At 36.0% G+C, this 23,949-nt stretch overlaps 1 protein-coding gene across 4 annotated transcripts in view; it reads right to left on the bottom strand.

The window, feature by feature from the left end:
- Window positions 1–23,949, bottom strand: part of SAV1 (salvador family WW domain containing protein 1) — a 40,479-nt gene that overhangs the window by 14,787 nt on the left and 1,743 nt on the right. For 2 of the 4 annotated variants that reach the window (XM_029951085.1, XM_029951087.1), the window contains exons 2-5: window positions 21,640–22,083; window positions 10,578–10,848; window positions 6,828–6,971; window positions 1,368–1,538 (exon numbers count right to left, since the gene is read on the bottom strand). In XM_029951085.1, the coding sequence (XP_029806945.1) occupies window positions 1,368–1,538; window positions 6,828–6,971; window positions 10,578–10,848; window positions 21,640–22,083 (1,030 nt within the window). Of the gene's footprint in view, window positions 1–137; window positions 1,539–5,285; window positions 5,397–6,827; window positions 6,972–10,577; window positions 10,849–21,639; window positions 22,084–23,949 lie in introns of those variants that run through there. The other 2 variants (XR_003913056.1, XM_029951086.1) reach the window with 2 other exon arrangements.

Here is a 23,949-nt window from a genome sequence, read left to right as displayed (position 1 = left end):
GCTCAAATTCCACTAGCATATTTTCATTTTTCAATATCCCTTTCATTATGCTGTTTCCTTTGTCTTTGGGCCTTCTATATGGAAAAATCAAATATTTACAACGCTATGTAAAAGACATGGATTCAAACATGACACACTCAGTTTCCACAAAAATATATTTAATAAGCTTGTTATATAAAATCAAACATTTAACATTTTCAACATTTTATCAATTCAAACTCACTGGTAACTAACTGGGAGTGCTTTGTATTTTGGAAGATTACCTAAACTAAACATGTATTTACATATTTACAACACGTAATTATAACAAGAGCTACTTCAACTACTGTTGAAATTCACAGAATTCTAGAGATTTATAGGCTAAAAATGCCATAAATTTATCTGTAGTCAAATGTACTGCACTAATGACGAACAATATCTTAATAACTATTAAAAAGGGAAAAAAAACTGGGAGGGAAATGGGTCTTAAAGTTCCATGACAAACTATCAGAAGATAAAAAATATGTAAAATTAATTTAATGATCAAGATTTCCTAACGAATCCCTGATTGTCATTTTTGGCAGCTCACCCCAGTCTCTCGGGATGGCAGTGTGCGGTATGCTGTCCGGACCCTGCCCTGTCTCATCAGAGCCACGCTGCTACATGCTGTAAGGGCCCTGGCCACAAGTAAGGAAACGATAACAGCTCAGAGTGCTATATACACCGTTCCCAAACAGGCTAAGGCCTTATGCCTAAATTTATTACTGAAAGATTACAGGCCCTTTACCCTTTCATGCCAGCATGTTCTCAACATGTTTTAAAAGGGTTCTTTACATTTGGGGAGGAGGTGAACCCTATGCGTTATATATAGCAATGTATTACAATTACGGTCCCAAATCCTATTTTGTGTTTTGAACTATGCAGTGATAATATTTAAACCATCTGATTTCAGACAGTATTCCACATTATAAAGCAGTATACGTCTGTTTTCAGGTACTGCATAGGTTCTGTTTTTTAAAGAAAGGTACTGCTACTGTAAGAGTTTACCAAGTGATCATTTCCTATTTAATATCTGGTTACAATGACATTTCTTGCTGCATTTATTGCCACTGAGAATATTCAAAGCAGTTTCTAATATATAGCATTTAAGAAGTGTTTGCTGTGTTGGCTCTTAAAACAATAAACATTTTTTTGCTCAATAAAATAATACTTTTAATAACAAAATACATGTAAAATTATAATTTTCTCATTTCCAAAAAGCTGCCTTTATTAACCAAAGTACTTGTTTGCAGTTTTTTTATCTGTGAAAATATTTTAAAGCCCTTACAAAAACCTAAATTTTATTTTAAAAATTAACTTAAAAATTCTTGCCATGTTGCTGAGCATACCACTGCTGTCTCTGCTTGCGGTTTTCCAGCTCTGTGAGCAGAGCCTGTCTGTAGGCTTCATACATTTTAACAATCTGTTCCAGTTCTTTCATGAAAAGCAACTTTAGCATTCCCTGGTATGTGTCCAAGTCAGCCAGCTGGAAGAGTTCCCACTTCAGAATGTGGTCATATCTGTTTTAAAACATAATCATGCATATGTTCACAACACACACATAAATAGGTACTTATAGCAACAATATAATTTATTTTTTATAAAGATCAACTTATTATATCTAACAAATTATAAGCTTTAATTAAAAATAACTGACTTGTTAACTTATTTAAATAGACTTTTTTTTAAGGAGAGGAGAAAACTGATGATATTTCATTTCTATTTAAGTTAAAAAAACCCATTTCTTTCATCAATTATTCTAAAGGTAACATTAGACAATTAGCATAGATTTCAACCACTGTGGTTCTATAATTTCAGAAAAGCACACATGCTAATGCTATTCATAAGTTCACCTAAAGTTAATTATCAGGAACTTAATGCTTTAGACCACATTGTGCCTGAAAATAATACATAAAAATGGCAAAGTCACTGAGTCATTAGCATTGATAGAGCTTTCTGAAGAATGCTATTCACTATAGCAAACAAGGAACTCAAAGAATGAAGAGGATCCAACATTCGTGGGCTTTTTTCCTGAGGTGAGTATACACTATAAACACAAAACAGAAAAACTCAGGCAGAAAGGGAAGAATAAGTTCTTTTCAGAATGAGAGTAAGTATACAGTAGAAGTGTGTGGAGAAGGACTCATGTAAGATTGTATTTACATATATCTTAGAAGGCTTTTTAGTCTTTCAGTGGTAAGTTGGTTCCATTACTGAGAGGGGAGTAATAAGGAATAAAAAGCAGTAATTTACACTCTGAATTGAAAGACCTAAAGACATCACCTAATTTTCCCATTTTACAGATGAAAAGGCTGAAACCTAAAGAAGCTATATCTCTCTTGCAAAATTGTTTAGTGACTAAAAAATCAGAAAGGCAGAGAGTGATGGTTTTTAATGTTAAGTTTAGACAAAGAGTTTGAACTACAGCAAGTCATATACTTATGATACTGAAGTTATACTTCTCAAATCGTACTGCAGGACAGGAGACTTTGATTGTAAATTCTAGTAAATTTATTTTTCATAGTTATTTATATTTCCTACCCAATGATTCTTTGTAATTCATTTACCATCTTCTTCCAAAAGTATCACCTAATATAGTTTTAAAAAGGGTTCTTAAAAAGGGAAACCGTAAACAAATAATGAACAGCCAGTATGAGCTACACACTGTGTTTGGCACAATGACATATTTCCGTACAACTTGGGTACATGTACCAGGAAGACCAGGAGCATAATATGCAAAACCACAAGGTAAATATATCTTGGGGATCCTGAATTTACCCATTTAATTACCTGAGTGCTGCAAATCTACTAACAGGTATCCTTGGTAGAAAGCTTTATATTCTCCTCAGTGGGAAACTCCAACATAAATAAGAGAGAAACTACAAGAAATAACTCAAGGAGCCTCTATGAAATAACAGTTATAAGGTATTTCCTAAAACCTCTGCCATGCACGTAGGTTAAGTTCTTTCTTATTTGTTTGAAACAAATTCATGATTCCTAGCAAAAAACCTTTAAGTCAGAATTCCATAGGTAAAGGGCATTTCAGCAATGTTTATTGAGTAGAAGCAACAAAATCAGAATAATTACAGGAAATCCTTTGGGAAGAAGAAAAAGCACTCTAGAAGAGCAGAAATGAGAAAAGTGTACAATTTGTCAATTTCCAGTCCAAAGTCTTGCCTCCTATTTCGATGGGCTTACTTCCCTTCTCATATAAAACTTCCCAATATGCCTGTTTTGTTTTTTAGGAAAAAGTAAATACTTCCCATTCTTTCCTTCTTAACTAGCCAAATTATCTGATTTGCCAGGCTAAATTTTCAGTCACTTATATAATACACAGGTAAATCATTCAGAAAACAGGCTGTAAACTACTTCAGTAGCCTATACTTAAGATACCTCTTTTTGCAGTTTTTCCTAGGGTAGTATTCTATTCAAATATATCTTATATATAACCCATGCATGTAAACATCAATTGCTGTATTCCTACCAAAAATCTGTGTTCATACTCTAGTGGATGCGGTCTTTAAGGAGCCAAAAGTCCTACTATTTACAGCTCCAGGGACATGGAGCATATGTCCCTTCATTGTGCCTGTCCTGCCTGTAATATTCTTCCTTTCTACCCATACCCAGCACTGGGGCAAGACAACACTGAAGGCCCAAAAAGCCACAAGGAATAAAATACAGTCCACACAACGGTGCTGTTGGAACTGATGTTGGGGTATATGTGTATGAGGAATAATGGAAAGTAAATATGTTCCTGATGGTCTTTTTCCTGTTATATATTAAACCTTACAATTTATTCTATAGTTCAGCTTAATTATAGTCATATGACGCATTATATACAGACTTCTGAGTAGTCTTAGAAATACAACTTTACTAAAATTCATAGAAAATTTAGAACATTATCTGTTTCTGGTCAAATTCTGGAAGTATATGCAAAACTATTTTGGTAAATTACTGCTAGAGACAGAATTTTTAAATTTCAGGAAGTTAGATTGGCAACTGTTAACAAAAGGATAAAAGATGGTAGTTTTTTGGCTAAAATCTCTCCTTTGATAAGTAAATGATTCTCCATTATTTACTTCATAGAGAACAGCTCACCCTTTCTTGACAGAGCAGTCTCAACTATTTCCATCTTTTTTAGGGACAAAATTTTTGGGCCATCTAAAAAGGAACAGGTTCTTAAAACTCTTGTTTTAAGCTTTAAACCATAAAGAAATACTTGTTTCCTTGTTTTAGTCTGAGAGTTCTGACCTATTTGGGGAAAAAAACTAAGTTGCTCATTTCCTAAAGTTTTATAGCTAGCTCACAGAACCAGAGTTAAAAAGAGCTATAATCTCTGGTAGTCTGTTTCTTTTCATAAGAAGCGAGGAATTCCATTTATGTACTATCTTTTTCCGCAAAAGGAAAAATTTGTTATTCCTAAGGATGACTATAAAGTAGAAATAACAAAGTAGGAAGATAACCCTCCTCAATCTTATCAACTCCCAGAAATAACAAAATTTAACAGTTGGGCACATATTCTTCCAGACTTAAGAGAAATACAAATATGCATATTATGTATGACATAATATCAGCATACGAACAAAGGCCGTACATAGTGATAGGTCAACTGGTACCAAGAGAGAAAACAGAGGGAAAAAGGGAAGAAAAGTCCATCTGCCATGATTCCTTATTCCATTCCTATACTGTATAGATAATGGTCAAATAAAGAGGCTTCAGTAGGTTGGCCCAGACACCAAACCAAGCTAAATGTCTATGGATAATTATGTACCTGATTTCAAATAAACTAAAACCAAACTTTTGAAAAGTACTGTTTATGTCTTGCTAAATAAGATCTATAATTAAAACCTTTTTAAAAATTACACTGTCGGGATGCCTGGGTGGCTCAGTCAGTTAAGCGTCTGGCTTCAGCTCAGGTCAGATCTCACGGTTCGTGGGTTCGAGCCCCGCATCGGGCTCTGTGCTGACAGCTAGCTCAGAGCCTGGAGCCTGTTTCAGATTCTGTACCTCCCTCTCTCTCTCTGACCCTTCCCTGCTTGCACTGTCTCTGTCTCTCAAAAATAAATAAAAAGCATTTAAAAAAAAAATTACACTGTCAAGGCTTAAATTTGACACATGCACGGATGGTCAATACATAAGAGCACGGCAAAAATTTAGATCAGAGTTGGCTTAACCCTATGCAAATTTTATTTCAATAATCATCCTCCTTTAAAAGTATGGAAAAGAATTACTATTTCAAATATATATATATGAAAGGTTTTACATTCCTGTTACGTGAATATCAAAGATTTAATTTTTTTTTTCCAAATTCACTATCCAATCATCTCATCCTCTCTAAAATTCTTCTTTGGGCTATTTTATGCTGATAATTTTGGTTTCTGAAATACAAAAAGGAATGAAAAGACTATAAAAACAAATAAGTAAATGTTACCTTAACAGAGTTGTTAAAAGTACATGCAATTATTATGTGTGGAATGTTTAGCAAAGTAATAAGAATTTATTAGCTGCTTAGTATATAATAATTTATTAAGAGCATTATTAATGACAAAAAAATAAGAGCATGATCTTTGCAACTAGAGATAAAGGTCTGAAATCTACCACTTAATAGTCATATGATCTTAGCAGAGGTAAAGCCTCATTTTGTAATTTTTTTAAAACCTCCCTTTTTTAACCTGTAAAATGGTTTTAGAAAGATTATATGAGATAACATAGGTAAAAGCTAGCACCATAAGATACATGGGAAGCACTGGATAATCAGTAACTATTTACTTTCAAACACCCCCTTTTCTGAAATCATAGCACTTGGTGTATACCAATGTTACTAATCTTACCACATTAGGTTATTGATCTGAGTATCTGCTTCTGTTTTCCCAGACAAGAAAGGCTCTTTGAGCCTGACAAATTCAGTCATCTTTAAAAACTGGCCCACCTATTTCCTTCAGTGCAGCTTTCCTAGCTCAACTTGTTCTAATAAGAAACCATTTTAAGTGCTTACACAAGGCAGCCACCATGCTACGTGCTTTAAAAATATGTGATCATTTATCCTCCATAGTTCAGTAGAGGAAAAACACTTAATTCTAAGTTCAGAAACTTGCTCAGGATCATTCAGTAAGTAGGTGAGGGAGCCAGAAATCAGACTCACTTTCCTTCCTGAGCAATCTTGACTACTCTTCAATACCTCTGCCCCCAATCATCATCATCATCATCTTTACTAAGCTCTCTTAATATACAAGGCACTGTGATAAAAAAATACTTTAGATGCACTATTTTAATGAAATCTTAATAACCTTAAGAAAAGGTACCATTACTATCCTCAACTTACAGAGGGTAAAACTAAGTTAAGTACTCTGGCCGGGTTTCACAGCTAAAAAGTTACCAGTAAACTAAAATAATTTCATCTCAGAACTTATAGCCACTACATATATTATTTCTTCAACACTCTTGTATCCTGCTATTTCTTCCTTATACCCAGGACTTGCTTGGGTCCTTACTTTTATTACAAGGTATGTATCACTCATATACAAGTTAATCTCCCCCATGAGAATGTAAACTCCTCACTGTATCCCTAATATAGCTCAGGTCTGCTCACAAAGATTCAATAAATGTTTACAGAACTTATATTTCTAGTAAACGATCTTTCAACTTTATAGCCTTATAACCTGTGATAGCCGTTTCTCAAGTAAAATATTATTTAAGAGCCCAATATTATTAAGAGAAAAAACATGGTGCTACGTGGGTTAAGTACCTCGCAGATTCCATTTAGGCTCCACTCACCCCTCAACAGAACTCTGTGCTATAAAGTCACTTACTTCACAGGAGCCCGAGCATAAACCTGAAGCCAGTCCGGAATCTCTGCAGCATGGTACGGGTTTGCAGGCACCAGCAGGGACTGATTTCTTTCAGTCTGCTGTGGCTGGTATGTGACAGGAGGGGGCTGATCATACCGAGGTACACTAAGAAAAAAGAATCAACATTCATCAGGATAAAGGCTCTAAATCTAAACAAGAAATTATAAAGAACAAGTAATATTTAAATGTTTTTCAGTGTGCCTCTTGCCTAAACTGAACTCCTACCATATAAAAAACACAGAGATGTGGCTTTTTGTTTTGTACCATACCAAAAGGTAAGTAAAATCCACCTTATCCTGGAAACTAATAGGTCATTAGTGATGGGTATAAACCTAAGCTAAATCTTTACATATTTTTAAGTGATTTCTTCTGTCTGGTATTTAGTCTTTTCAAGGAACTTCAAAGGAGTCTATAAAAAATTTGCAGATAAATTATACCCTTTATACAGAAGCTTAAAATTAGAATTAAAATTTTCAGTAATAACTAGTAATTAGCTATACATTTAGATTGGAAAGGTCGGTACTTTCTCTCAAAATGAGAATGGATATTTTCTTCCTCCTTCAGGCTAAAAAGAGGGTCTGCAATATGTAGTACAGTAGGAGTGAGGACTGTGCTTGAAATATCCACGTTAACTGTAGTATTTCCTTTCTGCATTAATCAACTTATGGAAGGCAGAATTGATTAGAACTCATTTTAAATCACAGAGACTTTAAAAAAAAAGACCACGCTTTTAATTAGTTCTGATGGCCTAACTGGTGGGACAGACAGAACAGCAAGGGGGAAAGAGAGTTGTTATATGAGAAAATGCTAAGGAAAAAGCACTGAACCACCTGAAGGCTAAAGACTGAAATCTGGGAGGTCAAAATTATCTATTTCAGAATTGGAGACAAAACTACAAAAGCCTGCTCCAAATATCAATATTTATATGTATACCAGAAAAAGTCACTACAATACAAAACTAGTATTAAATAAGTGTTAGACTGTGATTAACAATTTAAAGATCAATATCCACTGAGTTCTACTCCTGAAACCAATACTACACTGTATGTTAACTAACTTGAATTTTAAAAATAGTAATAAAAAGTAAAGATCAATATTCAAATGAAATTGAATTTTATCCTTATCTCTTCTTTCATAAGTAGGTACAAAGTAAAATATCCCTTGATAGTGCAACTAGGAGGTGGAAAAGAACTGCGGCTCCGAAGTCAGATATGCCTGGAAGGGGTTTTGGCCACCTTACAAGTTATATGAATGCAGACAAAACTGCTTCACTTCTCTAATCTTCAGCTTCCTTATTTGTAAAATTGGAATAAATTCATACCAACGATGACTGTTCTCAACAGTAAATGAGCTAATGTAAGTCAAGAGTTCTGTATAAAGATTAGCATAACAGAGACAATATTTAACATTATCTATGTGAGCTTAAGAACCTGTTTAAGGTCTATAGACTTGCTAATAAAGCCAATTGTGAAAATGCTTTGTAAACTGTAACAATGCCATAATAAAGGTTAGTGACGATAAACCAAAAATTCAGCTCAAGGGATGCCCAGGTGGCTTGGTAGGTTAAGCATCTGCATCTTGATTTTAGCTCAGGCCAAGATCTCAAAATTGTAAGATGGAGCCTGCATGGGCCTCAGCGCAGAGCATGCTTAGGAGTTTCTCTCTGCTCCTCCCCCACTGTGCTCTTGTGCATGCACGTGTGCTCGCTCTTTCTCAAAATAAATAAACTTAAAAAAAAAAACAGCTCAATATACTCTCAAATCTGGTTGTCGGACCACAAAGTCTACTGCCACCTGGTGACAGCAATCTGTCATCACATTTGGTTTTTGGATTTGGTTTTGTTCTTTGCATTTTTCATCATTATTAATTAATAAACATCACCATGCTCCCACTAAGTGCCTGTCTCTGTGTAGGATGCTGCGACACAGCGGGAATAAGTGGAAGTCATCCCTGCCCTAGCGTGGGAATTGTGATCAAGTAGAAGGGGAGGGACTCAAAATTACTCCCATGTCACAGGCCTGAAAATGGAGTCCAGAGAAGACAGCAGCTTGCGTGAAATGGTATAGAGAGTAGGTGAAGGGACGAAGCTCAAAACAGGCAGAATGGCTGGTTTGGCTCTTCTGAAGAGATGACAATTTCAGTTCTTCAATAAACAGTGACTGAGTACCACTAAACAGAATCACTGGGGGAAAAAAACTTCAAAGTTGAATTAATAAATCCAAAAATGTAAAATTATTAAAATGACACATTAATGATAAAGCTTAGTTTTTTTAGGTGATAATATTAAAATCTATTTTTACAACAATTTTAATGGTTCTAAAAATGCAAAAGTTTGCTATAATCTAAGATCTGTATTATGCTAGATGATACTAAGGAAAATCTATCAACATGCTGAAATTTTAAATCATATGGCTCACAGACAGTTAACAGAAAATATTTTCATTATTAAACCAGTACTCGGTTTTATATGCTTCGAAATCCAGTGTGTATTTTACATTTACATACAACACACCTCAATTTGGATTAATCCCATTTCAAGTGCTCAAGAGCTTCATGTGACAACTGGCTACAGTAGACACAGGACAAGAAGTGTGGCCATAAATGAGATCTATGGGATAAACCCAAAGAATCACTGCCTGCATTTATTTATTTTTATTTTAAAAATGTCTTAATGTTTATTTATTTTGAGAGAGAGAGAGAGAGCGTGCACGGGCAAGCATGAGTGGGGGAGGGGCAGGGAGAGAGGGAGAGAATCCCAAGCAAGTTCTGTGCTCTCAGAGCAGAGCCCAACACGGGGCTCCAACCCACAAACTGTGAGATCATGAACTGAGCTGACATCAAGAGTCAGACAGGCACCCAGGTGCCCCTCACTGGCTACATTTATTAAACAGATCTGGGATGTTTTGTATAGTTCCAATTTTCATTTTCTTGCCTCGCAACAGAAGAAACGGAACATAAATGTCAGAAACTGAATAAAATAGTGAGATGTTATAATTCAGAAGAATAGTTTGACACATTAGGAGGGAGGTCTGTATTATTTATAGAAACTGAAATGTAAATAGATATTTATTTCAATTCCTAGATTTCTACAATCAAAACACTCTGGCATATTAAAGCAGAATCTAATCATAAGAATACTGATCATGGTTTTGAGTCTGTCTAAAAAGTGTGTGTGTGTGTGTGTGTGTGTGTGTGTGTAAAGCTTATTTTGAGAGAGAGACAGAAGAGCGCACACAAGTGAGCATGGGAGAGGGGCAGAGGGAGAAGAGAGCGAGAATTCCAAGCAGGCTCCACACTGTCAGTGCTGAGCCTGATGTGTGGCTTAAAGTCACTAACTGTGAGATCATGACCTGAGCCGAAATCAAAAGTCAGTCAGGTGTTTAAGTCACTGAGCCACCCAGACATCCCTTGTTTTTTGTTTTTAAAGATTTTATTTGAAAGTAATCTTTATACCCAACATGGGGATCAAAGTCACAACCCCCAGATCAACTCGCATGCTCTACTGAGCCAGCAAGGTAGCCATAAAAAGTTTTTTTTTTAATTATTAAAACCATTACTGAATCTAAGTCCATATAAAAATGTCATAAACTTGGAAAAATAAAGCTTTCAAACATCAAACTTCAGGAAGCCTTTCTCTTTGACAAAAACAGGTCAAAATCTAACATTAGATAACCTCATTATAAAAAGTTAAAAATAGAAGTGATACTATACCTAGGAGCACAAGGATGCCTATACTGAGCCTTCTTATTTGTGTGATCCATGTAATAGGTTCCAAATTCTGAGGACTCAACTCGCTCCCATCCTGGAGGAAGTCCTTCTCGCTCAAGAGGATGGCTCCAGTGAGTTGTATTTGTGTTGTGATCTATATAATATTTTCTCCCTCTCATTGTCCAGTCCACAGACCAACCAGGAGGAAGAGGTAAATCTTCAGAACCATGGTTAGTTAAATTTCCTAAAGATGTAGCAGCAACTCTCCCAATACCTGAGATTAAAGAAAGAAAAATAACAATTATTAAAAGCTAAAAAAAAAAATGCCATCTAAGAAACAGTTACAAAATTAACTATCCTGCTTAAGCTCCTTAGCCAATATCCATAATTTCATTATAAATAAAAATTTTCATAAAACTAGCCAGTATTACTAATATTTAATTACAAAAAAAGGAAGAAACTAGACTTCCTCTTTGAAATTAGGTCTTTTTGGTTGATGCTTCTGTCACCAAGCATTTAGTATAATTTACATTAATTTATATAAATATTAACTATTAGCAAGCCACTTATGTATACTGCTAAAGGAAAAGTGAGAAAAATAAAGTTTCATCCATTCAAGATTTAAGATTTGACATTTCACCTAAAGCAGCAAAAATAAGTTTATAAAACAATTTCTGGTTTATAATTTCTTAAATATAATCTAGCTGTGCCTTAGAACGATTATGTAAATTTATCAAGGTAGCATCATATGAGGTCAACATACAAAAACCAATTAAGTATCTGTATACTAACAACAACTGGAAACAAATTATACCACTTATTAAAGCTTCATAAAATCAAATATCTACATATAAATGAAACAAAATACAGACAACAAATTACATGTAGAATCCATATGCTAAAAACTACAAAACACTGATGAAAGAACTGAAAGATGACCTATCATTGTTAATGGACTGGAAGACTCAATACAGTTAAGATGCAAATTCTTCCTGAAAAGACCTTAAATTCCAATAAAAACTCCAGAAGTTCTGTGAATACAGACAGAAACAAGCAGAAACTAAAGTGTATGTGGAAAGACAAAAGAACTAGAGAAGCCAAGAAAAATTTTAATTTTTTAAATATTTATTTATTTTTGAGAGAGAGAGAGAGAGAGAGAGATGAAGCGGAAGAGGGTCAGACAGAGAGGGAGACACAGAATCCGAAGCAGGCTCCAGGCTCTGAGCTGTCAGCACAGAGCCCGACACAGGGCTTGAGCTCACAAACCATGCAATCAGGACCTGAGCTCAAGTTGGACACTTAACCAACTGAACTACCCAGGAGCCCTGAGAAGCCAAAAAAAAAAAAAATTGAAAGTAAGAATAAGGGTGGAGGATTCAAGCTATCTGATTTTTTTTTTTTTTTTAAATAATCTCTATGCCCAGGGTAGGGCTCAAACATGACCCTAAGATCAAGAGTCACATGCTCTACTAACTAAGGCAGCCAAGTTCCCTCAGGTAAAATCCCTTACCTGATTTTAAGACTTACTTTAAGGATATGGTAATCAAGACAGTGTGGTATTGGCAAAGGACAAACAGATCAATCCTAAAATATATCTACACATACACGATCAACTGATTTTTAACAAAGATGAAAAGGCAATTTGATAAAGGATAGTTTTTTCAAAAAATGGTGTAACTGGACATTTATATACAAAAAAAATTAATCTATACATTCTACCTTCTATAAAAATAAATTTAAGATGAATCGTATACCTAAGCATAAAACATAAAAATATGAAACTTTAAAAAAAAGGATACATTTTTGTGACCTTACATTAGGCAGAGTTCTTATAATATGCTGAAAGTGTAACCCATAAAAGAACCTATTTACAAATGTTCATAGCAACTTTACTCATAATAAGCAAAACCTGGAAACACCCCAGATTCTGCAACAAGTGAATCTGGTTAAAGGAACTCTGATACATATATACCCCAGAATACTAGTCAGCAATAGAAAAAGAGGAACTATGATACATATAACAATTTCTATCAATCTCTAGGGAATTCTGCTGAGTGAAAAATACCAATCTATCTCAAAAGGTTATATATATGCTATATAATTCTATCTATGTAACAGTTTTGAATCTATAAAATCTTAGAAATGAAGAATAGATTAGTGATTATTTGCCAAGGTTGGAAAGAGAGAGGAGTGTGGTTATACAAGGACAAACATAAAAGATCTTTGTGCTGACAGAACTGTTCAGTATCTTCACTATGGTGAATCAACACAATCTACATGTAATATTTATACAACTACACACACACAAACACACACAAATGAGTGCAAGTAAAACTAGGGAAATCTGAACATAACGGGTGAACTGTATCAAGGTCAACATCTTAGCTGTGATATTATACTATAGTTTTGCAAAGTGTTAACAATGGGGGAAACTAAAGTGTACAAGTGGATCTCTCTAAGTTATTTCTTACAACCATATATGAATTTACAATTATATGGATTAAAACTATCTAAAAATGGAAAGAGGTATAACCTTTAGATTCAAAATACATGTAGTAACTGCCAAACACATTTGAGACAGAGTAAGAATAGTAAAGAAAGCAGTGGAGATACGAACAGAGTGCTGTGAAAAACTAGTTAACCGAAAACACTACCCTGGTATTTTCTCCTTTCCCTCCACAACCTTCCACTCTCTCTAGCAATCACAGGAAGAGATTTCAAACCACTGGCAAAGGAAAACTCAATTTATTCAACGCATATAATAACAGCACAACATCAATTCTAAGAAAAATTAAAGAGTTTTGCAAAAAGGTACAAATTTATTAAAACAAACATTCAGAAAAATATCCCAAGGCAGAGAAAAAAATGCAACTAAATATCCTCCCATTAATTAAAAGAAAAAAAGGAGGAAGCAATCAACTCTCTGATGGAAGACCACAAAGAAAAGCAAGAACCCCAAAGATAAGATGGTAAGACAACAAAGATAAAAGCTATGCTCAGGAAAAGAAAGATGAAGACAAAAACTGGAAGCACACATACGCAGTGTTTGTTACAATGGAGAAACCTGGCAAATCTTAACCAAATATGAATACTAGTATCACCAGTAATGTCATATACATATCACATAACCTCCCTATATTTGACATGAAGAGGATATTCCACCTCTGTGGTATTCTTTCCAAAAGCTAAAATCCCAGTCTAATCATGAGAAGAACAGGAGACAAAATCTAAATTGAAGGACGGTCCACAAGTATCTGACAAGCATTCCTCACAACTGTCAAGGTCATGAAAAACAAGAAGGACTAAGCAATTGTCTTAGACCAAAGACACTAAGGTGACATGACAACTAAATGCAACAATTTGATAAAGGAGCCAAGACGCCCACAAAGTTCCAAAATGGCTCATTGGCTTTACCAATGCCATAATGATTCCTAACCTTTTCATGACACACCCCACCTATACTTCCTGAAAGTACCATGTGTGCTAATTTTTTTTTTTTAATTATTTGGGATAACTTTATAAAACCTACCAAGAGAAGAATGTACAGTACAAAAGGACTAAAAACCACAGACTTAAAAACAAAATACTCCTAGTAATAAAATAGGTCTAGCAGATGGGGAAGAAGTTATATCAAGCTCTAACATATGAGACCTCTGCTCTAAGTTCAGCCAGAAAGTTGAAACTTCAATAACCAAACATGCCAACTCTGGAAAAAGCATAGAAGAACACATACTACTCTTACAAAGGGCATGTGCACTAACAATTAGTAGTGTCTCCTTTGTCCCTGGCCTTTTCCAAATGTAGTATTTCATACTCAGAATAACTCTACAGGTAGTTTTACAGGTACCAATTTACAGATGAAGAAACAAAGGTTCAAGTAAGTTATTTTACCAAAACCAGAGAGTTGGTATATGGTCAAAGGACAAATTTATTACTAACAAAGTAGTCACGTAAAAAATCAACTATAATTCTTCAAAGAAAAAATATGACTACCATTAATAAAAAAAAAAGCCAGCTACCAATTTTGAATTCAATCAGTGGAAAAATAAGAACTTGTTTCTGAGATACAAGGAAAAAAATCTAGTTTTCCATTATTTCAATTAGTCTCAGAAAAGAATGAGTGGCATTCATAATCCTCAAAATAACTTCTATTTCATATAAGTACCTGCATTTATATAAAGTAAAACATTCACAAGCTAAATACATTATTTCCCAAACACAAGGATAAAGGATAACACAAGGATATTATTTTGTCTCTCCACCAAGACTGACTAGATATGTTGCCAAAGAATTTAAACTCTTACAACTGGGCAGGTATCTGCAAAATCTGCCCTTCTAGACAAAGCTCAAAAATTCTGGTTTGCTAATTTTGTAGTGGTTACACAGAATAAAATGGAATCTAGAACTCTAAGGAAGGTCCACAGGCTTCCGGGTAAGTATGAAACATCACAGACCATGTTATAATCAAGATGTTGATAAAGAGATCTAAGCAGTGAACCAAGCCAACTACTTTTTCTCCTCCTCTGCAAAATAATTATATATAAAGTTGTGTCCCTAAAAATTATTTACATCTCCTTAAAGATGATTCTGAGTTCACTAAATATTTATGCATTTCCTGGAGCAAACATAACTTCAGTGTTTTTTTTTTAAAGACTGACACTTTTTATGCAATTTAGGTAACTTGAATTGATGAGTTCAAGTTTTGCATCAGGCTCTCCGCTTTCAGCACAGAGCCTGCTTGGGATCCTCTGTCACCCTCTATCTCTGCTTCTCCCCCACTCACATGTGAGCTCTCTCTCAAAAATACACACAGAGGTACCTGGGTGACTCAGTCAGTTAAGTGTCCATCTTTGTCTCAGGTCATGATCTCACAGTTTGTGAGTTTGAGCCCCACTAGACAGGCTCTGTGCTGACAGCTCAGAGTCTGGAGCCTTCTTCGGATTCCATGTCTCCCTTTTTCTTTGCCCCTCTCTCCCTCGCATGGGCGTGCACGCACACACACATGCACTCTCTCAAAAACTATAAACATGTTAAAAAACCATTTTAAAATAAATAAATAAATAAATAAATAATGAAAGTTTTGAGGCACCTAAGTGGCTCAGTCAGTTGAGTGTCCAACTCTCGATTTTGGCTCCAGTCATGATCCCAAGCTCATGGGATGAAGCCCCTTCATCAGGCTCTGCAGGGAGTGTGGAGCCTGCTTAAGAGTCTCTCCCTCCACCTCTGCCCCTCTCCCTCATTTGCATGCACTCTCTCTTTTTCTCAATAAGTTTTAAAAGTCTTTTACTTAAACTTGCATAGAACTAAATTATTTACATGCAAAACAAAGGAATTCATTCTGCCATTAGTATTCTAACTAAAGACTTCCTGTTAACAGTAGAATTCCGTCCTTTGGCACATAGATTAGGTGCCTGACCAGTACATTGACAAAAACGTTAAAGGTATTGTTGGGGGCCGCTGAGTTTTGGCCGCCTCAGGCAAGGATATGTTGCTCTCCAGCGAGCAACCAGAAAAACAAGATTTACATCTGGAGGCTAGGAGAGTGCATTTCCTGGTCCAGGATTCGGAGACTGTCATACTGAGCCAGACGAGAAAAGCCAAAATGAACAAAAGATCAAACCCCATTTTGGATTATGCAGCGCTAAGCTTCCCCTCCCCAGCATTGCAGACAGTAGTCTGGGCGCTTCTTTCTGATGCTGTGTCCGGAGTTTCAGTTTCGGTTTCCCCTTTCTCTAATATTCATTTGACTCTGTTACCTGGCAACCAACCTGGGTCGTTTCCCCGCCCCAAACCCTATATAAGAGTATTATTTTCTTAATAAAGGGGGCTTGATCAGAAACCGCTTGTCTTGCCTCACTCTCTGTGCGTCCCCTTCCTGCCCTATTTCTCTCTCCCTCCCTCAGGAACGAACCCGCAAGGATTCACCGCCCCGTGGGCTAGAGCGGCTAGACCTGACAAGTGCCGCCCCAACACTGGCCTGGGGTGGACACGACAAGCTATAATTTCACAGCTAAACTTAGAACTTGCTAGGCCCTAAAACCCTCTGAGATCTTATACAACCGGTTTTTGGCTTCTGCCAAATACATAAGATTTAAACTCTTGAGAAGTGGTGTTTCCTGAAAGTCTAAGTCACTGGCAGGATATATTACTTTCCTTAAGTCATTAGAAAACTTTTTTCCTCCATATCTTTAATGTTTACTACATTAGGAAGAGCAATCAAATTTAACGATTGTGGAAATAAACCTTTATCCTTCCACAAACTTACTTTCTCTTTGCCATTCACTCAAATTCCTTGAACTATTGTCAGCATAAATCTTAAAAATATAATACTTTCCAGGATAAATTCAAAAGACCTCCAGCTATTTTTTCATATTCAGGTTTTCGTATTTTTTCCTTCTGGAAAACACAGCTGTTAGGCTTTACTACTTGGTTAATAATTGATTATTAACCCCTCCCTGACACTTAAGAGACTCCTTCAAAGAAGAACTGTTTTTTTCCTAAAAGGTAAAAAACATTAAATCTTATTGTGCTGATAGAATATGTTATTAAGTGAAATTTCTCAAGTATATGATCACTGCTCTAATAAATACAAATCTTTTTCTTAAATGACATTCTTGGGGCACCTGGGTGACTCAGTCAGTTAAGTGTCTGACTTCAGATCAGGTCATGATCTCATGGTTCATGGATTTGGCCCCCATTGGGCTCTGTGCTGACAGCTCAAAGCCTGAAGCTTGCCTCTGTGCCCCTCTCTCTGCCCCTCCCCCACTTATGTTTTGTCTCTCTCTCTCTCAAAAATGAATAAACGTTAAAAAAGAATTTTTTTTAAATGACATTCTTCAGGGCACCTGGGTGGCTCAGTTGGTTAAGCATCAGACTCCTGGTTTTGGCTCAGGTCATGATCTCGTGGTTTTGTGAATTCGAGCCCGCACATCAGAGCCTGCACTGACAGTGTGGAAGCTGTTTGGGATTCTCTCTTTCCCTCTTTGTCAAAATAAGAAATAATCTTTAAAAAAAAATTTAAACACAAAAAACTATGTCACCCTGCCACTAAGAGAGAATCACTAGAAATTCAGTTCTTGCAGTATTTCCTCAATGATATTTTGTGATTCAGAATTTTAAAGCAGCATTTTATCTTGGAGGCATTATTATTTCTAAATACTTATACTAAAAGTGTTAGGAGTTTTATTAGTGATGTTTGCAATATACATAAACATAAGAAAGATGAGGGTAAAGTATTCATTATAAATAGATTCTTTTAAGCTATTATTCCTGCTACCCCTCAGCTAACCAAAACTGTCTTAAGACTCCAGATGTGAAATCCCTGGACTCATTCATTTAGTCAACCATTTATTTATATTTGGAGCACCTACTATGCAGCCAAGGGCTATGCTAATCCTATCTGACTTTTCTCTTCCCCTCATCTCTCATACCCATCTGTGGCCAAGTCCCATCAGTGCAGATGTGTTCCACTTCTCCCCTTCCAAAATGCTTGCAGCTGAGGTCAGGTCCTCATTGACATTTAAGATAATAATATCCAAACATGCACCAAATGGAAGATTATGGAGTTGATTATGGAGTCACCGAAACTGCTCATAAATAGTGTATAATATTAAGAAATTAATTTAAGTAGGAGCTCCTGGGTGGCTCAGTCTGTTGTGCATCTGACTTTGGCTCAGGTTGTGGTCTCGTGGTTTAGGCCCCACATTGGGCTCCGTGCTGAATGCTCAGAGCCTGGAACCTCCTTCAGATTCTGTTTCCCTCTCTCTCGGCTCATGTCTCTCTGTCTCTCAAAAGTGAATAAGCAGGTGCGCCTGGGTGGCTCAGTCGGTTGGGCCTCCGACTTCAGCTCGGGTCATGATCTCATCACGTTCGTGGGTTTGAGCCCCGCGTCAGGCTCTGTGCTGACAGCTAGCTCAGAGCCTGGCGCCTGCTTCCGGTTCTGTGTCTCCTTCTCTCTCTGCCCCTCCCCTTCTCATGCTCTGTCTCTCTCTGTATCAAAAATAAATAAAACATTAAAAAAATTTGTTTTTAAAATGAATAAACATTAAAAAAAACTTTTTTAAAGAAAAGAAAAGAAACTCATTCAAGTAAATAACAGGGGTATGAAACTGTACAGAGTATAAGCACAACAATGTGGAATAAAAAAGAATGCCATAAAAAAAGATGAAGGAAATTAACTGAAATACTATGAATCTATGGCTTGATAGGCATTTTCTGTTAACTTTTGCTTTTTGCAAATTTTCTACAGGAAGCAGCTATTACTCAAAAAAATAAATGAGTTTATCTTCTAAAACTTACTATTTTGGTTGGATAACAAATTATTCCTGAGCCTTACAATTACTCAATACTAGAAATAGCCAAAATAAACACCAAAGTATGCAACTGTCTAATCCTTTGACCTAGATGTTCTTTAAAAACAAAAAGGCGGGGCGCCTGGGTGGCTCAGTGGGTTAAGTCTCCGGCTTCGGCTCAGGTCAGATCTCACGTTCGTGGGTTCGAGCCCCGCATCAGGCTCTGTGCTGACAGCTAGCTCAGAGCCTGGAGCCTGCTTCAGATTCTGTCTCCCTCTCTCTCTGCCCCTCCCCCTCTCATGCTCTGTCTCTCTGTATCAAAAATAAATAAAACATTAAAAAAAATTACAAAAAACAAACAAAAAACCCCAAAAAGGCACTGAGGCACCTGGCTGGCTCAGTCAGTGGAGCATGCGACTCAATCTCAGGCTTGTGAGTTTGAGCACCGCGTTTAGAGTAGAAATTACTTTTTAAAAAATCTTAAGAAGGGATTCATGCTCATTTCTACATGCCTAAGAAAGCTCTCCTCTTTGCGGTCCCAATGAGATTCCCAAGTCAGCTTTCACAAAATCAGCTTTACCCACTACTCTCCATTATTAGTCAATTCTCAAAACTTCAGTGACTCGCTTTCTTCTAAAACCATGTATCTCATTTTACCTTCAAAAGCATTGTAAATCTGCCCTTTGCTCTCCCATGCCACTGGTACCTGCACTTACCTTTCTCTAGCCATCTACCCTGAGTACCACCAGTACTCTTTACACACTGCTCTTGTAAAATGACTTTTTGGGTGGCCCAGTCAGTTAAGTGTCCAACTCCAGCTCCGATCATGATCTCACGGTTCGTGGTTTTGAGCCCCACATCAGGCTCTGTGATAACAGCTCAGAGCCTGCAGCCTGCTTCAGGTTCTGTGTCTGTTATCTCTCTGCCCCTCCCCTGTTCAACTCTCTCAAAAAGAAATTAATTAAATTTAGTTAATTTAAAAATTTTTAAATTTTTAATTAATTTAAAATTTTAAGTAAAAAAATTTTTTAATGACTTCTTTTTTAAATCTTCAATGGCTTTCTTTGACTCATGTTTAAATCCTTCACCTTGTTTTTGAACTACAAATCTCCATTCCATCTCACATCTTTCTTTCTTCAAACTAGAACTACATAGTTCTTTGGATTTATACGTCTACTATGTTTTCACCAGGTGGATTCTCAATTTTCCACCTAAAATGACCTTCCTCTGCCCCTGTCTAAAGTCTAAGCTCAAAGCGCTGTTCAAGTCCTACCTCTTCCACGAATTGTTCTTTTAAGTATCTCAGCCTGGGGTGTCTGGATGGCTCAGTTGGTTAAGCATTCAGCTCAGGTCATGATCTCACAGGTTCCTGAGTTCAAGTCCCACATCAGGCTCTCTGGTTTCCCTGCAGAACTGGCATCAGATGCTCTGTACGCCTCTCTCTGCCCCACCCCCACTCGTGCACAGGCACAGGAACTCTCTCTCAAAAAAAAAAAAAAAAAAAGATATTCCAGCCTACCCTGATAGCTCTTCTGACTCCCTATTGTATTTAGTACCACAAAGTCTTAACAACTGTTCTGTGATTATTGTGCATATGTTGGTTTGGTTTCCCAAATAAGATACCATAGGGTACAGAGGGCAGATACCAAGGTCAGAGAAAATGCTAGACACATAAATAATTAATACTAAATGGATAAAATGTTTTCTACACTCACACTACAAACTATTTTTAAGTCAGCTTCTTTGAAGTTCCCTGAGTTAAAAAGTAAATGTCTCATGTATTTATTTTCATCCTGTCAAGATTTAAGACCTACAACATATCAAGAAAAAACCAATCAGATAAAAAAGTTTAATTTTCAGCCTGCTTCAATTTATTTAGTGTAATCCAGTACTTCAGGAATAAATTGGAATTGTGCATTTCTCCTATCTCTTCTGCTCCTTGTACAAATATCCCCAAGTTAGCAAATATGGAAAGCATATTTAAAAAAATTATATGGCTAATATATTTGTTCTTTTCAAAAGAACAACATAAGACAGGCTTAACACACAACCATTTGATAGAAGTCTTTCTGACCAACCTGGGAAATAATTATTGAACTATGAAAGCAGTTTTGTTAAAAGAAACAATGTAGAGAAGTTCTATCCCTTACCATGCTCGATTCTTCCCATTCACCTTTTGTCTCTCAAGTTTAAATCCACTTTCTTTGAAACCCTAACATTCCTATTCTACCAAACCTAAACTTACATTTAGCCTAATTGTAGATATTAAATTCCCTGGATTTTCGGGTCGCCTGGGTGGCTCAGTCAGTTAAGCATCCAACTTCAGCTCAGGTCATGATCACACGGTTTGTGGGTTTGAGCCCCGCACCAGCTTCTGTGCTGACAGCTAAGAACCTGGAGCCTGTTTCAGATTCTGTGTCTCCCTTTCTCTCTGCCCCTCCCCTACTCATGCTCTGTCTCTCTCTGTCTCAAAAATAAATAAACTATATTAAAAAAAAAACTAAAAAAAAATAAATTCCCTGGGCTTTCAAGGTTCATAGTATTAACAGTCTAGAAAGACTTCAGTTAAGTGCTAAGTTTTTATAAAATGAATTAAGAGACAAAATTCTTTCACTCAGCATAGATTAATACTTATTTGCAAGCTAACTTAACAAAACTGTCAAAATGGAAAAGTATTTTTCTGGGAGCGTCTGCTGGCTTCCCAAAACAATCCAGAAAAGAGCATCTTTTTAATTGTTAATAAATCCAATGTAAAATTTATAATTTTTGGTTACCTGAGGCATGCCTCCCCTGATTCTGTGGCATTCTTTGGAAGAGATCGTGGTTGTATTCATAATATCTATAGTCTTCATGTGCACGATCTCCAAGTGGGCGCCTTCTCTGACCATCAAAATAATTATCTGAATAATAATATCGGGAACCAGAGTCTCCATTTTCAACAGCAAAATTAACTTCTGTTAAAAATGACTGAGAAGATCCATATTCCCTAGGGACATCTGCTAGACTTCTGACAAGATAAGAAGGTGCAGATAATCTGTTGCTTTCTCTTCTCATTATTTCATGAGGTGTTCTTTGAATTGGAGTTCTAAGAAAACTCTGGTTTCTTGAAACTATTCCATCTCCAGAAGCTGAAAAGGCATTAGGGCTTGAATCTGGCAAACAGATATCAGTTCGTCTTGGAATTGTTGGGCCATGCCGAATAAATGAAGGCATGAGATCTACAATAAAGCAGAGGAAAATGACCACTTCATTAAGGAATAAGAACAGTTTTCAAAAGTTGTTCATTTACACCTATTACCCCAAAATGCAAAATTTCAATGGACTCAGCACACATCATTTAAAATTCTGACTTAAGCTAATAGTACTTGGGTCTTTTAAAATTAAGGCTAATATTTTCCCACTCAAATGAACTTATAATTTGTATGAATGGGGTATGTGTAAACTGAGGATCAAGTATATTCTACATACCACCACACAAAACATGACGAAATGTCAGTAAGCTTAATTATGGTTAATGAAATACTCACGAATAAATGTGTAAAAATACAAAACAATCTAACAGCTCCCAGTATAATTTAAGATTATTTTTTGTTTTATAGGGGCGCCTGGGTGGCTCAGTCGGTTAAGCGGCCGGCTTCAGCTCAGGTCATGATCTCACGGTTCGTGAGTTCAAGCCCCGCGTTGGGCTCTCTGCTGACAGCTAGCTCAGAGCCTGGAGCCTGCTTCAGATTCTGTGTCTCCCTCTCTCTCTGACCCTCCCCTGCTCACACTATCTCTGTCTCTCAAAAATAAATAAAAATCATTAAAAAAAATTTTTTTAAGATTATTTTTTGTTTTATAGATTTCAGTTCATTTTCAAAATTCTCAAAAATCTTTTTTCAAGCAAACACAATTTCAAGAATAAAACAAAATCTATGCTATTCCCAAACATGTTAAGGTAGGTTCCTTTAAAAAACTTCAGGGGGCACCTGGGTGGCTCAGTAGGTTAAGTATCCGACGTCAGCCTAGGTCATGATCTTGGAATTCTCCAGTTGGAGCCCTGTGTTGGGCTCTGTGCTGACAGCTCAGAGTCTGGAGCCTGTTACAGATTCTATGTCTCCCTCCCTCTCTTTCTGCCTGTCTCCCACTCGTGCACTGTCTCTCTCAGAAATTTAAAAAAAAAACAAAAAAACCCACATTAATTTTCTTAAATTAAAAAAAACTTTAAAATAATTAACCTGGTTTCCTCTCAGAAGTACACTAGTACTAGTACACTAATCAATAGCTGGAAAGCCAAAAATTTAGGTATGAAAATTAAAAAATAAAAAGATCTCATTTCAAATAGGCACATGATGTTGAATCAGTTCAAAAATGACAAGCCTCAAACTATGGCTCCCTTAAGAACAAGTAATTATAATTCAAAACAAAAGATAAAAGAACAATGGCCTTCAGGATATAGTACTTCTGAATACAGAACTTAAATGGCTTAGACATGCCAGGTTAGCAAGCAAATACTTTATAACATGAAGAAAACTGGATTTGAACATTTTTATTAGTTAACAATTAGAAAGCACCAATATTAATAAGTTTTGGAAGCTAACTCTAGAAAATTAATATTCAAGTCTCAAAACTCAAAATTAAAAAATAAAATACTACACCATTATTTGCTTTAAAGTATGGCAAACATATTTCATGTTTTCAAGCCATATTTAATAAAGTTTATTTGCAGCAAACTGCAAGGTATCATAAATTTAACCAAAAACCTAAGAGTATATGTAACTGAAAAATAAACTACTAAAAAAAAAGGCTTAAAAATCCATTTTCAGAGGCACCTAGCTGGCTCAGCAAGAAAAATAAGCAGCTCTTGATTTGGGGGTCATCATTTCCAGCCCCACATTGAGTGTAGAGATTACTTAAATAAATTTAAAAAAATAAATAAATAAAAATCAATTTTCAGGTTACTGATGCACCCATCTGACCTATTCTGATGTTCTATTAAGAAAGACTGCAAATAAAAGAATAAATCTCTAAAGCTGATGATGTGGTTATTATTTAAAAAAAAAAAAAAACATGCTCCATGTCTGGTGGCTCAGTTGGTAAAACAT

Source organism: Suricata suricatta, chromosome 9 (assembly GCF_006229205.1).
Source record: "Suricata suricatta isolate VVHF042 chromosome 9, meerkat_22Aug2017_6uvM2_HiC, whole genome shotgun sequence".
Taxonomy (NCBI): Eukaryota; Metazoa; Chordata; class Mammalia; order Carnivora; family Herpestidae; genus Suricata; species Suricata suricatta.
The sequence above is the reverse complement of the archived record's forward strand: the minus strand, read 5'-3'. Positions and strand labels throughout refer to the sequence as shown.